General features: G+C 45.8%; 2 protein-coding genes across 2 annotated transcripts; both read right to left on the bottom strand.

Moving 5' to 3' along the window:
• Window positions 1-7543: 7543 nt before the first annotated feature.
• Window positions 7544-8619, bottom strand: LOC124672454 (thioredoxin H-type-like). Its single transcript, XM_047208676.1, has 3 exons — window positions 8530-8619; window positions 7993-8115; window positions 7544-7918 (listed from the first exon to the last, which is right to left on the bottom strand). The coding sequence occupies exons 1-3, from the start codon at window positions 8617-8619 to the stop codon at window positions 7544-7546; spliced, it is 588 nt and encodes a 195-aa protein (XP_047064632.1).
• Window positions 8620-9760: 1141 nt separating this feature from the next.
• Window positions 9761-14023, bottom strand: LOC124674311 (putative GPI-anchor transamidase). Its single transcript, XM_047210349.1, has 10 exons — window positions 13796-14023; window positions 13069-13110; window positions 12826-12970; window positions 12073-12302; window positions 11920-11977; window positions 11541-11618; window positions 11333-11421; window positions 10646-10727; window positions 10371-10550; window positions 9761-10294 (listed from the first exon to the last, which is right to left on the bottom strand). Exons 1-10 carry the CDS (start codon window positions 13957-13959, stop codon window positions 10157-10159), a joined length of 1206 nt encoding a protein of 401 aa, XP_047066305.1. The 5' UTR covers window positions 13960-14023; the 3' UTR covers window positions 9761-10156.
• Between the last annotated feature and the right edge of the window lie 1222 nt (window positions 14024-15245).

The raw sequence follows: 15245 nt of genomic DNA, 5'->3' as shown, positions 1-15245 counted from the left end.
GCAGTATCTCCGGCTAAGAGGTGATGGTAATCACTCCGGCTTGGACCAAGTCTTTCCTGGATTACCTTTTGGACCACAGTAAGTTGCTAGAGGACGAAGTCCTCGCACGACAGGTCATCAGACGAGCAAGATCCTACACAATAGTTGATGGACAGCTCTACAAACGAAGCGCAAACGGGGTATTTCTGAAATGCGTCTCAAATCAAGATGGCATTGAAATCCTCAGAGAGATCGACGCAGGTGATTGCGGGCATCATGCCGCTCCCAGGCCTCTCGTTGCAAAAGCTTTTCGGCAGGGATTTTACTGGCTCACAGCTAAAGAAGATGCTGAGAAAATAGTGAAAACCTGCCGGGGTTGCCAGTACTACGCTACTCAACCAAACGCTCCAACTCAGGAGCTCAAGACCATCCCTATTACTTGGCCGTTCGCGGTCTGGGGACTAGATATGGTCGAAAAACTGAAAAAATCATCTCCTGGCGGTTTTGAGTACCTCTTGGTCGCTATTGACAAGTTCAGTAAGTGGATCGAGGCAAAACCAGTGAGAAAAGCCGATGGTGCTACGGCACTAAAATTCGTCTGCAGCCTCGTAGTGAGATACGACATCCCACACAGCATAATCACAGATAATGGCACGAACTTCTCTCAAGGAGAACTGAAGGATTACTGTAATGACACAGGGATCCGGCTTGACCTAGCATCTATGGCACATCCACAATCCAATGGGCAGGTTGAGCGCGCCAACGGCCTCATACTAGCCAGAGTCAAACCTCGCCTTGAAGAACCGTTGCGTCGCGCAGCCGGAGCTTGGACTGAGGAATTAGATTCTGTTCTATGGAGTTTACGAACTACCCCTAACAGATCAACAGGGTTTACCCCCTTCTTCCTAGTATACGGATCTGAAGCTGTGCTTCCCTCCGACATCATCCATGACTCCCCGCGAGTTTCCGCCTACAACGAAGATACAGCTGAGGAGGCTAGACATCTATCTGTGGACTTGATCGAAGAAGCTCGGAATCTAGCTGACCAACGCTCCACACCATATACTAGCAGAAACTCCGATGTTACCATAGTCGTCGAGTTCGGAATCGCTCGTTTAAGGAAGGTGACCTGGTTCTCCGCCTTCGACAGGTGAAAGAGCATAGGTTGCAATCTCCATGGGAAGGACCCTTCATCATCAGCAAAGTGCTACACAACGGATCTTACTACCTCATTGATTTCCGCGAGTTAAAAGATAGACCTGCCAACTGGCACCGGAAACGAAAGCGAGAGGATCCGGATGACATATACGATGAAACAGATCGTCCCTGGAATATAGCACAGCTACGTCCTTTCCGCACTTTGAATTTTTTGCATTACATACTTTGTAATAGTTATACATGATCAATGAAATAAAGCATATGGTTCACTCTTTGAGTCTTTTACCTCCTTTAATTGTTCATTTTTGGATAGTGTATGCTTTTTTCCGACTAAAACCGCAGAGCTGGATGCTTCCGCCTAGGCGTGTATAAAAGTTGTGATTTTGAAAATCGTCCTTTAGGACGTAAGCTTAAGTTTTCTGGTGGAAAAGTTTTTTGATGCAAACTTATGGATTCCTGGTAGCGATTTCCGGCACCTTGGCAGGGGCTTGTTTCCGCGTTTATTGACGGATTGCCATTGGGCTTCGTCGCCGCATGCGAGTGTTTCCGGCTAAAGGTCTTCCGGCTCGCGGAAGGTCAAATAAGCAAGCCGGAAAACTTAGAAACTAGCACTTGCTTTCATAACAAACGAAACATGCATTCATAAAAGTAAAACGGATTGCAGGATAAGTTTTTTCCGCCCACATACTCATGTTTCGTCCTAGCTACTTCGAATGATTAAGTTATATTACAAACCCACTCAGGGGCCAAAATGATGCATTTCATTGTTTTTTAGGAATCACTCGGAGTATTGTCCGTCTTCCTTCGAGGTGTGGTAAGTGTCGTCCTTGATGGAGCCTTCGCCGGAGTCTTCGTATGTGCGGTTCGCGCTGGATCCAGAGCCTTCCTCAGCCTCCTCCTCTTCTTCGTCGTCCTCGTCATAGGAAAAACCATGAGGGGGAGCGTGCTCCGGGTACCAATTCGAGTGATCAACTCGCCTGGCAAACAGCGCATCAAATCCCTTGGTTTCCGCGAGAGCTTCCTTGACATTGGTGCCCTTGGGGACTTCGCGCGCAATCTTCGTGAAGCTCATGGTAGGGAAGTGCGCTTTGCACATTGCTAAGGCAATGGAGGCAACTCCGCGTGCTGAAGACTCCTGCCAGTCCCTGATCAGATCCGACACCATGCACATAAGCTTCGTCATCCGGTCGATGCGCGTGGTGCGGGCTCTGTTCAACGACAAAGATTCGGAAATGCCACGACAAGCCTCAAAGAGGTCATCAATGGAATTTCGCGCTTCTTCATATGCTTCAGTCCTGGTGAGGGGAGATTCCCCAGGCCACTCGAATATGAGACAAGCTGTTTGGTATAAACAAATCACATAGTCAGTTTTCTGAGAAAGGGCAGGATAATTAGAGTGAAGGAGTCGGAAAATGTGAAATCCTTACGGAAGATCATCTTGTCAATGTTCGCCGCCTCCGTCTCATAGGCCTTTGACTTTGACACCAGAGTTTTGATCCTCTGGTTGCTCGTCTTTAGCTTCTCGGCAAGATCCGACATGTCCTTGGCGTGCTTCTCCTCGCGCTCCTTTTTCTCTTTGGTTTCCTTCTCCGAAGATTCCTTGAGAAAATTCTTGAGGGAGGAATGCTCAGCTTTTAGCACCTCAAGTTCCGTGGAGATGTCGTCGATGGATGGGCGCTTGGCAAGTTGATCTATAAGGCGGAAAGCAAGATCAAAAGTAACTATACAAAAATATTCGTTCCAATGGAGAATGCATTGAGGAGCCTGAGATAAGTCGGAATCTTTACCCTCGTGGTCTTTCAGGCGAGTCTCCAGGATAGAAATTGCCTTCTGGCTCTCTGTATCCCTCTTGTGCAGCGCCTCAATCTCCATCTTCTGCTCCAGCACTAGCACGCGCAGATCTTCATGCAGCTTGCGAGTGTTCTGTGAAGCAAACAAAAAAGGTTAGCCAGAAATTTCAAATTTGGGGGCTTTGGACACGAAGTTCAAAATTCTTGTGTCGGGAAATTTTTAAGTTTCCGCTAAAATATATCGCAGTTGATACATATAAAATCATCAGTTCACACATGTTACTCGGAAAAGTCTAAACCAATGCTTGGGGGCTAGTATTAACTGGCGCACGTGCTTGTGCTTGGCGAAGAAGACCCGGAGTTCACCTTCGAGGTCAGCGAGATCTTGCTGCTCCGTCTCTGGGTTCCCCCACACTTCGTTCATCAGATTTGTCATTTCCACGTGACGTTGTGATAGGGGAATCTTTTTGAGAGCTGGAAAATGATGCGGGTGCGTCTAGGGCGTACCAGTCGCACCGCTCAGTAGCAACTTCTTTTCGACATCCTTAGTCGGAGCTTCAGCCGAGGTGACAGCAGGTTCTTCTGGCAGAGGTTGGGACGAGGAGGCAACCTTGCCGGATTCCACCGCGGGCTCCTCAGGGAGATCATGAACGTTGATGGCATCCTTTGGATCTGGAATGGCGGAGGCAGTGGCTTTGGGCGGAACCTCCACTTTCGGGGTAACTGGCATCGTGGCAGGGGAAGGCTTTCCTTTCTTCTTCGGATTCTTGGGGGGCTTGCTTCCGGAAATTTGTCTGCGCATCATAAAAAAGTACAGCTACCAAAGGTTCATTAAGCCGGAAAGCAAGCACATACGCAGATGGAGCGAAAAACTGAGCGATGTTTGGTTGTGACTGTTTGCTGGTGTCAATGAGCTTGAGGCGTTGCTTCTCCTTCTCCAGTTTCCGGGTAGCCGCGGCGCTTGGCGCTTAGCGGGCACGCTTCGGGGCTGGGCTGGAGGGCGCGGCTCTCTTACGCTTGGCGGGGGCCGGAGCCTCGGGAGCTTCCGCGTCAGACGCGGCCTCGGGATCAGTGGTTCCGGTGTGAGGAACTCTGGTTAAGGTTCCGAGATCCTTCTCCTCGAGGGCTTCGAGCTGAGCATGCAAAGGTAAAAGTCCTTAGACAAAATAGTATAAGCAAATGAAGAATCGACTCGTGAGTAAAAAGACTTACCGCGGTTCCGGATCCGTTGATGTGGATGTCGATGTTGCACACGTGAACATGAAGATCACGCGGAACTTTGAGCAACACCCGGATCCGCTTATCCAAGGCGTCAGCGGAAAGATTATCCTTCGAAGCACGCATAGTATCAGCGCGCCCCGTATAGTGGAACATCAAGCGATCCCGATGTTGAAGCGGTTGGATCTGCTTGGTGAACCACGACATGGTCAGATCATTGCCCGACAGGTCTTCTTCTGTCAGCTTGCAGATCCGCCGAACCGCCCTTGTTACCTGAGGAGACTCGGAAAGATGGGGGCATTGGGACCAGGAGGGGGTCTCGCTGGCAGGACCATCCTTGAAATCCGGCAGCACCCTCGGGCTTGTCGGGTCAGAAACATCCTTCAAGTAAAAGAAGCCTCTGGACCAATATCGGACAGACTCATGGCGGTCTGTATGCGGGTAGACGCGGCCGGGGCGGAGCTTGAACGTGATACTCCCGCAAGTAGCTAGCGAGGAGGTTTGCGAAACTGTCTCCTTGTTGACGGAGAAATAATATTGAAACAATTGTAGATCAAGGGTTACCCGGAGGTGGCCCTCGCAGAGGGTGACGTGGTTGTTGATGGCCAAGATGCTGTTGGGAGAAATGTTGTGGGGCTGCACCTGATACGCCTTGAGGATTTCCGTGAAGAAATCGCTTGGCGGCAGCGAGAATCCCCGCTCAATCAGTGCCTTGGTCACCACCCATTCTCCGGCTTCGGGAGCAGGAGTCAGGGCACCCGGAGTCGTTCGCCAGGACCCGGGTTGCAGGAAGCTCTCCGCCTCGAGGTTGCGGAGCTCGCCTCTGTAGTGGTACAGGGCCACCACTTCCCTTTGGACTCACTGTCGCGGGACCGAGCCTTTGATTTTTTGGCGGCTGCCTCTTCCACCTTCCTCTGCATCTGCTCGGATCCGATAGTTTCTTCCGGGTTGACCGATGTCCCTTCTATGTTCTTGCCGGAATCCTTTGAAGGATCCAGCTGAATGGGAATGAAGGGGGGAGGAGCGGAGGAGATTGAGGTTGCCGCAATGGGCTCTGTCTGCGAAAGAGGGGGAGTCGGAGAAGACATCTACAAAAAATGTGGAATAACTAGCCTTAGTCGGAGCCGTTTCTACACCCTAGTCACCCCTACCAACATCGGCGAAAGAGCTTAAGTTCGAAGGACATACCGGAATGGATTCCGCGGTGGTCGGAGACGCCGGCGGGGAGGTTTTTGTCGTGGTGGCTCGCCGGACTTAAGAACATGATGAACTCGATGAACTCAGTATGGCGGCATTGGGCTCCGGTGAACTTCCGGCAGACTCCGGTACCGCGAAGGACTGGAGCTCAGAGGCGGCGCTAGAAGGAGAGGTGAAAAGGGGGCGAATGGGAGATTAGGGGGTGACCGGTGAGATATTTATAGGTCGAGGATGAGATTCGTGCTCCGCATCCTGTGGTCGGAACGCAAGCGTCGCACCGTTGGATGGTTGACACATGTCCAAAACCCTAACGGTAAAAATGGCAAAGGATTAGTTACCGCTCAAAACACCCGAAAATGGCGCCAAGATTGGCGGAATCGTTTGAATCTTTTAAGGTTCCGGGTAAGAGTTCGAAGAAAACGAGCTGTTGTCTCTGCAAGGGAGTACCCCGGAGAATCGTTGGAAAAACGATGTCGATGGATGATGTCCCGCGGGATGAAGGACTTTTCCGGCATGAAAGCTGGAAATAAAAAGATCGTGAAGTTGGAGTTCTTCAAGTTTCCACGTGTTACCGCGAGGATTGTCGGAAGCAAAGATGATTCAGCAAGGCGGAAACAGGAGGTAAATCTCGGAGAACTCTGGGGGCTACTGTTGTGGGTATACTTCATGGGTATACCATCGATAGTGCCTAGATCCGGCAAGCCCGGGTGGCCCATAGACGGTGATGGTGGCATATGGCCCATCGGGCGGCCCAGTTGTTGTAGATCAAGATGGATGAAGTCCAGCACCGGATCCACTGACCAACTCTGGAAGTCGGATCCGGCCTGACCCATTAGGGGTAGCCGGATCCAATACGACATATAAGGAAAGACGGATCCTTGACGTGTGCGGCAATGTAATGTACCGTAGTTAGGCAACTTATATTCCGGCTAGGACACTCCATGTAAACCCTAGATCCGTGCGCCTTTATAAGCCGGATCCTGGGAGCCCTAGAGGCACAACCACAACTCATTGTAACAACGCGAAAGCGCCGAGATAATTTCAGACAAGCAGCAGTAGGCCCTGTCATCGTGCATGTGTTCTGAAGCTGGGTAAATCGCATACCACCGTCCCGAGGACTCTCCGCTCGATGGCCCCTACTTCTTCTCCCCCTCGTGAGGATCCCTCCTTCGGGGTACCGTTGAATAGGCAACGACACCTTTTCTGTTCTAAGATCTAAACTTTAATAATGTTCAACATTTGTTCCTATTCCTTTTATAGGCACCACTTTGGGTTTCTACGCCCATCCTGTACGAAATTGTGTGGGGTGGCGGATCTTATTCTCCCATACCTCAAGGGGTATCACCAGACAAAATGGAGGCCAATTATGTTGCAATCATCTCATAGAAGACCTCATGATGCATCCTGAACAACTCAAAAGAAAAATGTGCGTAACTCTGGGCGAGTGAGGGCGCAAGCCGTCACGAGCAGAAATTTATGTTTCCACTTAACAATGGCTAGAACTCTATCTGGATTCTTATATGTTGGGGTTTTCCTACGATTTATTCGATTAAATTGCCGACCCAAGGGAGACGTTTATCTTAGGTCCAAACTTTCAACAATAGCATCAAAATAAAAATGCGAACTTGCATTAAAAATTTAAAATCCTTCCTGAAATTCGCCTAGTAGCATATAGAGAGTGATTCCAACTCGTAGATACAGACATGCTCAGGAAAAAAAAGGTTGGTTTCTGTGTGTCTTAAGCAGCCCTAGTGATGCCACCAAAGCCCACTCAAAACCATCAAGCTTGAAATGCACATGGACATTTACACATTTTTCTCTAGTGAAAAAAAATGTTGGTTTCTGTGTGTCTTAAGCAGCCCTACTGATGCCACCAGAGCCCACTTAAAACCATCAAGCTTGAAATGCACATGGACATTAACACATTTTTCGCTAGTGAAAACATGTTTAACAAGAATGGACGTTGTATTAATTCCCATGAGAACAACCTCAGACCTCCCATGAGGTTGGAGACGATACCAAGCAAAGTCAACACCCCCAAAGAAGTGCTTCAGAAAAGGTGTCGGACCTCGGTGTCTTTGGCAAGGCAATAAAAGTTTAACTTATGTTCCCTTCTGTTTCATGAATAATAAAAGAATGCTTAGCTAGGTCACCGATTTCTCCATTATTCCAAAAAAAAAAAAGCATCCCTCATACTAGTTTTAGGCTGATTCATTTTGTTTCTTGATTCTAGTGCTACGCCGGACCGTCGAGAGATCTACCACTCTCTTTTTATAGGTGCGTGTGACTTTCGCACGTCGGATGGGTAGATCTTGATCTTCCAAGCTTGTATGTTCATCATCCTGCCGATCCTTTCTAAGACCAGTCGCTTTAGAAATTGCCAAACCACGAATGCCATCATCACCATGTCTATGCTTATCCTCCTTTTTCTTTGGGGCAGACGAAGAACCAATGAGGGCCACGATCTTCTTATGGATTGTGTCCTTATTGTTACTGACGACGGTGCAGACCTTCTTGCCGTTCTTGATGAACACGAAGGTCGGCATAGCAGTGATCTTATATTCTTCAGTGACGTCCTGTTGAATAAGGAAAGAATATTAGTCTCACAAGGGAGAAATGTTCCGCAGGATTGTGGTGGCACGGTTCTTACCGTCAGCTCGTCAACATCCACCGTCAGGAAGATGGCGCCAGGGAACTCCTTGGCGTACTGGGCGAACGCCGGGGCGATGAAACGGCAAGGTCCGCACCATTTGGCGGTGAAGTCAATGATCACCTGTAAGACAAACGAGTCCAGAACATATGTCGTAAGGTTGGGGAGCATGACAGGAATACCTGAGTCAATTGTGCAGAAGAAGATTATAACGACGTCACGACAGCTTCAGTGACAGCAGGTACCGATTCTAAAGCTAGTAAGCATGTGCCATGCCAAGAACAACCACCTGTAAATCTAATCGACTAGACATCATATCTGCTTATTAACCATTCTATGGTAACATCCAAAGCGTTGTCCATCACGAATAGCCGAATCTCATGCCAACCGACACTCGGAAAAGATAATCGAGGTTGCTTTCACGGTTTCACCTGAACTGAATTACTACTGCTGCTGACACAGATTCATCATGTCTTAATGCCTAAAAATTAACGGGAAAAAAGAGAGGGCTGGGAGTGGATCGGGAATCGCGCTTACCAGCTTGCCGGTCTCCTTGCCTTTGGCCATGTTGGCCTCGAACTTTTCCTTGGTGTCGCACGCGATCACCATTCCCTCCTCAGCCGCCATTGATGCCCCTTCTCCTGAGGAGATCAAAGGTGAGATCAGCGATGCTTCGGTGTGGGCGTGAGTAAGCTTTTCTCTTCGGGGTCGATCTCCGAGGATGTCTTCTCCACGGCGCAGGTGGGTCGGACTCAATTATAGTGTGCTGTAGAACGGAACGTGGGCGTCAAGTGATGGGGTGCACGTCGTGTTCCCCATACCCACCCCCGGACAGCGTCAAGGCGCTAGCTCGTCTTCCAGGTTCCGACGACTTCATGGAGCGTCTGCCTCGCGTACCCACGTTGTGCTCAGGCTGAGAATGGGAGTGACCCCCACCATACCCGTGTCAGCCCACAATGAAAATCACCTCACAAGATATCTGATAGACTGAGATCCAATATTTGCCGGCTCAGGGTGAAGTGTAGATCTCTGGGACCATAACTTAATGGAGAACAGCTGATAGCAAACACTTTACTCTGCTTTTGTATCATAAGAACTACAGTAATAACTTGCACCACACTGATCTGATATGATTTTACAGAAACTATTATGCAACAGGGGATTCAAAATTACACTCTAAACCACCCATTATTTTATTATTGCACGGTAAGTACCATCAGAGCCCAGGTCGCTCTGAGACCAGAATTCATCTGGTAAGTATCATCAGAGACCCAATTGTGCATACCATTGTACGTGCATGAGACTCCCAGAATAGGCATGGCAATAGTGATGCCTGACATGGACACTTCGGCTACTGTGACAATGGACCGACATCCTAACTTTGTAGATAGTAGCGCCAGATGCCACTGCCAGAACAGGGACAGTAATAATTAGTGCACATGACCCATAAACAAGGTAGATGACAGAACTGTACATGCTTACAAACATTCTTTTCATCGGTTACCTATGTGCACTTGTTCTTTCCAGAAGAGCTCAATATAGAGAGGCAGAGTGATATTTTCCCTTCTCTTGATCCGACTCGTGCAGAGGATGCAGCCACAAAAATTATCAGCTCAGCTTTGGTGAGAAGAAGCACCAAGATTTTCCCAGTCTTTTGACAGTAAACTTCGGGGCTCCCATATAGTTTTATTGGTTCAGAATGGGTATATGAACCTTTTTTCCATCAATATAGAGTTATACAGCACAAAAATCATAAAGCCATAAGTTATAGTAATCAACATGTAATACCCATTAAAAACAAGAGATACATGGTCCTAGCATTTACATGATCAACAAAATGAGTAACATACATATTGGAACTTTGGCAGGACAAATGAAAAAAATTATACCTTTCCTAATAAGGATTAAGAAGTCTATCAAACATATTCACGAAGGACAGTAATTTCTCTACATTATGCCAACTAACGGCACAGATGCCATTGAGCACATGCAGGTGTGCAATGTTCCCTGGATGAAAGAGGCATACTAAGAAAGTAAAAGAGAAATACAGATTGTTGACTTCCAAATATCTCATTTCTTATTTTTCTTCTTTTTTGGTCCAATTCAGCGGGAGTTAGTACAATTCAAGTTTTTCTGCAAGATGACAACTTGTTAACAGCACACTTCAGAGTGCCTTAATTGATAACCCGGTAGAAATTGCCAATAACACGCCCATAGTTCCCAGACCATACATCACAACGGTGTCAGAATTTTTGCCTTCTAGCAGGACCTCTGTCCATCCATCGGACCTCAATTGTGCTTCCTGAATATTGCAATTCGCAAAGTATTAATTTCTCAAATATCAAAAAAAAAAACACAGACAACTTACTCAAACTCACTTTCATATTTTCTATGTTCGATCTTCTTGCGTTAGCCTCATTCTGTAACATGGCACCGTCAAGTATATTATTTCTCATAGACAGAGGGGTTTCTACCTCGCGTGCAGCTAAGAAGCCTGTATAGGCTGAATCAGTGTGGATAGTCTTCATGACTGACCCAAAGAAATTTGTAACAGGGACCTGATCAAACAAAGACAGAATACAACAAATAACAAAAAAAAGGCTTAGTTCTGAACAGCAGGACATGATGGAAACAGATATCATCTTCTAATTACCTCGTTTAAGGCGCGCTCGTAAAGATCAATTCGATAATATGCAGTCGACAGTAGCATGGAAGGATCGTATGAGTTGAAAAGACTGGAATATGAAAAAACAAGGTTACAACAGAAAATACCGTTCCAAAAATATAAGTTGAATATTGAATGTTACTCCAGAGAGGAGAACCCCAGCTACATTGTTTTTAGAGAAATAAGATTGAATATAGTTGAGTGCTACTGTATGTACTTTAGAATATGAGACACAGCTGCTTTTGAAGTGTAAGGAAAACAGTCCGTATTGAATTTAAAGTTGACTGAAATCTGATAAAAGCTGCTAGTGGCAAGCCATGCATTTCAATAATTTATAAATTTTGGAAGAAAGCACACTGATAGAGAAAGAACCCAAACGATGCAGAACTTCTTTTCACATCCTATTACATGGAAATGACAAACAAACAAACAAACAAACAAACAAACAAACAAGAACATCTACTATATCTTGATATAAATACATAAGAAAGTATTTCAGAGTAATAGCCCATCACATTTGATCATCAACTAGCATCAAACAAAGTTAAAACACCAACCAAAAACAACTTTTAGGTGAATAAATTTGTCGGTACCTACACATCACAGTAAGACCATCAACTTGGCATGCAGACAACTGATAACTTTCAACCTACTATATGCATAATAAAAATTTACCTGTTCAATGAGGCATTGCTATACATGTTCAGCTTCTCAAAGAAGGCAAGTGTATGAAAGGTAAACCTATCCACAACAGAAACACCAATCTGCCACAAGAAATGTGTAAGATTGACATGCTTCACGACAAGAAATAAGGCATAACAACTTAATAAGTTTGAAAAAGAAAAACATCTGAAGCATATGTGAATATAGGGCATGTTCTCACGTCTGAGTCGAGATGGTGAGAGTAAGAGTTTTCCCCCTTCTTGCTGCTACCAATCGCCAAAACACCCGGTGATTGAAGCTGCAGATCAAATATATCAGGTACGGATTACAGTTTTCAGAAATATAATGAAATAGAAAAGCCAATAAAGGTGAGGTTTGCCATAGCAGAGCAGATCCTTGTATGATTATAATCATGTGTTATTGGTAAAATCAGGAAAGCGCTTGGTTATGTAACAATTAAGCACAAAAGACGTGTGCAGCCCATGCCACTCCTATACAACAAACAGCTATTAGCAATAAAAAGTAACATACAGATACAACTGATGTTGCTTATGCGTATATAATGATACGGAAAATTAATCGGGAAAGCTGAAACAAACCTGTGAAAACAGAGTAGCAGCTTGGCAGGTATCTACCATTATCAACAACTCTTTAAATCTGAAAGGAAGGCCAAGGTGAAGGTGAGAATAAATGAACCCTGAAATGAAGAAAACCAAGTCAATGTCCAAATTTTGATGATTCAGCAATTCAACCTATGCTTCTCCTTCATTTGCTTTACTGCATCTGCTAGATCATGGCTTTGAAGTTCTTCATTATCTTGGAACTTCAAGAATTCATCCCCACCATGTCCAGTCATGTACAAAAGAATATGGCTTCCTTCATCGCTTAAAAGACGCTTTGATCTTGGTACAGAGCTCTCATGTCTTCCAGTCAAAACTCTCAAAAAGTTTTCAACTGTAACCTCGTAACCTCGGTAATCAACCTGTAATTAGAAAAGCAAAAAATGGAACATCAGCGTACCATGATCAGATATTACCTTTTAACATAACGATCATGTTACATAGCATTGATGTACATTACGATTGGATATATTGAAGAATTGCCAGCTGTCACATTCCGTAAATAACCTAACTGACCATATTGCACTGTGTAGACTGTAGAGTGCCTTAAGTATCTTTAGCTTCGCAAAATTTGACCATTTTGGGAGCCACTGTTTCACAATTTTGTCAAATTGTGAAATCAAAATTTTAGGTCTTGTGATATTTCGACTATATAAATTTATTTTAATGTTGTTAAAGAGGTGGAGTAGAGTAGCTGTAGTGTGTCATTTAATGTGTGTATGTATGCTCCAGTTCCATTCACTATGTCTTAGCTTTGGTTCCTCCTTAGTATCATTTTATTTAGTATGTAAACACGACGAGCTTGGAGAAATATTGCAAATCAAGGTCTTAGCAAACTACGATTCTATGATTCAACAGGAATATTTTCAGAGTAGAGAGATTAACCTCAACATTGTCACCGTATAGATTAAGCTGGTGGTTCTCATTGTTGAAGACTTGGGCAGGGTAATTGTTCCTAGGATTACAAGCCATATCATCCGCCAACATAAGTATTATCCGCTCATCAGGTATACCTAATCTCTTAACAGTCCTGAAGAAATAAGGTGTATTTGCTAATAAGGAATAACTTTTACACCAGAAATATAATGAAAATTACACATGAGGAAAATATATAAATTAGCACACTACCTGTACAAAGACAGAGTGTTGGCCATATGTCTATAATTAAACCTGCATAACATTGCAATAATAGGTCAGAGTTAAGTGAAAACAGGGATAACCAGCAGAACCAACCATCTAATAGGCAACATAAAAGCATTAGACACCTCTCAAATGATATTCGTAGATGGAATTAAGCATGCAGATCAAAGGGCAAACTCTATGAAATTAGGTGTTATTAGCAAAAACTGAACAATTGTGCATACATTCATACCAAAACGTTCGCCGGAGAACACTTTTGCTTGCTGATCTTACAACATTACAGTTTCAACATTTTAAGTCCACAATCTTAAAAATGATTCTGATCAATTTGCACCCACCGAGATCACAAGCCACATCGGTAATATTAAACTAAGTCGCAATCACAAGAGTAAAGCATTATAATAAGTCTACAGCCCAACCGATGAGGAAAAAAATAGCTCCATACACCGACATCATCCATATACTACTTATACAAGTTCATAGAGTAGCAAGCTGCTGCAATATACACCAACTAAATCCAGATCCTTCTTATCAAGCGCGCACTAGTCAGCACTAACAGAAAAGCCTAGCTTCTTTGAACCACCCACAGATACATTTGGCACCGCGAACAGTTGCATTGGTTCACAGCAAATGGATGCACGACTAATTCTAACGATGTTGCAAGTAGGCAGCAGTGAGGGGCGAGGTCATGGCGCTGGAATGATAGGGAACTCACCAGAAGCGAGAGGTGCATACGAGCACGGCCCAGTTGTTGTTGTGCAGAGCGGCCGGGGGCGCGGCGGCGGAGGAGAAGGTGAAGAGCACGAGCAGGGGTAGAATCGAGAGTAGGAAGAGGGGAGGGGGCCGCGGGGGGAGGTGCTCCTGTCGGGCGTACGCCATGCTCACCGCCGGAGCAGGGCGCGGGATCAGAGTCAGAGAGCCCGACTGAGAATCTGGAGAGAAGAGGAAGACAAGGAGTGCGGATTTCCCTAACATAGGAAGGCACCCCGCTACTATCTATACCACACATTTGTCTGAGATTCGTGCAAAGTCCACCTAGTCAAAGGTCCTGGCACATTTGCATTTTAGCCTCCTAGGAAGTACGAAATCATCCCCTATCACACACTGGACTATAAAAACCCCGACCCAACCCTAAACACCCAGCCTTGACCCCTCCCTGACCCGCCGCCGTCGCCACCCGCCGCCCACACCCCACCCCTGTCCCGTCCTCTCCATCCCGCCGCCGTCCTCTCCATCCCGCCGCCTACTGCGCGCGGCAGCTCCGGCGGTCGCCTCCTCGTCGCGCGCCACGGGCGTCGGACGGGTCGCGTCCTAGTGGCGCGCCACCTCGCGTCATGGTCGGTCGGGCCGCGTCCTCGTCGCGCGCCACCGGCGTCAGCCGTGCCGCGTCCTCGTCTCGCGCCACCTCGCGCCGTGGTCGGCTGGAGGCGCTTCCTCGCGACGCGGCGGCCGGAGGCGCTCCCTCGCGCGACGCGGCGACCTGTCTCCTCTCCCAGCGCCCCGTCTCCCTCGCGACGCGGACGGAAGCCTGCCTCTCCTCCATGGCCCCAAATTTCTTGGTTCTTGAACTTTTTTCAAGTGTATGTTCATAGATTTCTTGTGTATTATCTTGGGACAGAGATACTATAATCTTCGGGCTATTCTCTTCACTGTTTCTACATGTTTTTTTTTTGCAAATCTATTCTCTTTGGTTCATTTTATTCATAGATTTCTTCTATGATGATATTTTTGTAATCTCGACCAATGGATCCTGGATAATAGTAGTATAAAAGTATGTCCTTCCTATGTATAATATGCGAGCTATTTTTCTTTATTATTAGATCTGCTGAAACTTGTATGTATCTTTAAAGATTTGTTGGATCTTATATGCATCTGCTGGCAATCTTAAATGTTTTGCTAAATCTTATATGTTGAAACATATCTGAATCATGTTGAATCTGCTGGCAATCTCAAATGAAGCACAATGGATTTGATAAAACGTTGAAAAATTATACACAACATTATATTTGATAAAATGTTGGAATACAACCTTCCATAGTTGGGACTTCTTTCAAAAATTATATGATTTCTGTGTGATTATTTGCAGAAACATGTATAGAACTCTGTATGCATATTGTTGAATATCCTTTGAAAAATCTTATATGAGAAATTGTATGAATATTGTT

Source organism: Lolium rigidum, chromosome 7 (genome assembly GCF_022539505.1).
Source record: "Lolium rigidum isolate FL_2022 chromosome 7, APGP_CSIRO_Lrig_0.1, whole genome shotgun sequence".
NCBI classification, from domain to species: Eukaryota; Viridiplantae; Streptophyta; class Magnoliopsida; order Poales; family Poaceae; genus Lolium; species Lolium rigidum.
The sequence above is the reverse complement of the archived record's forward strand: the minus strand, read 5'-3'. Positions and strand labels throughout refer to the sequence as shown.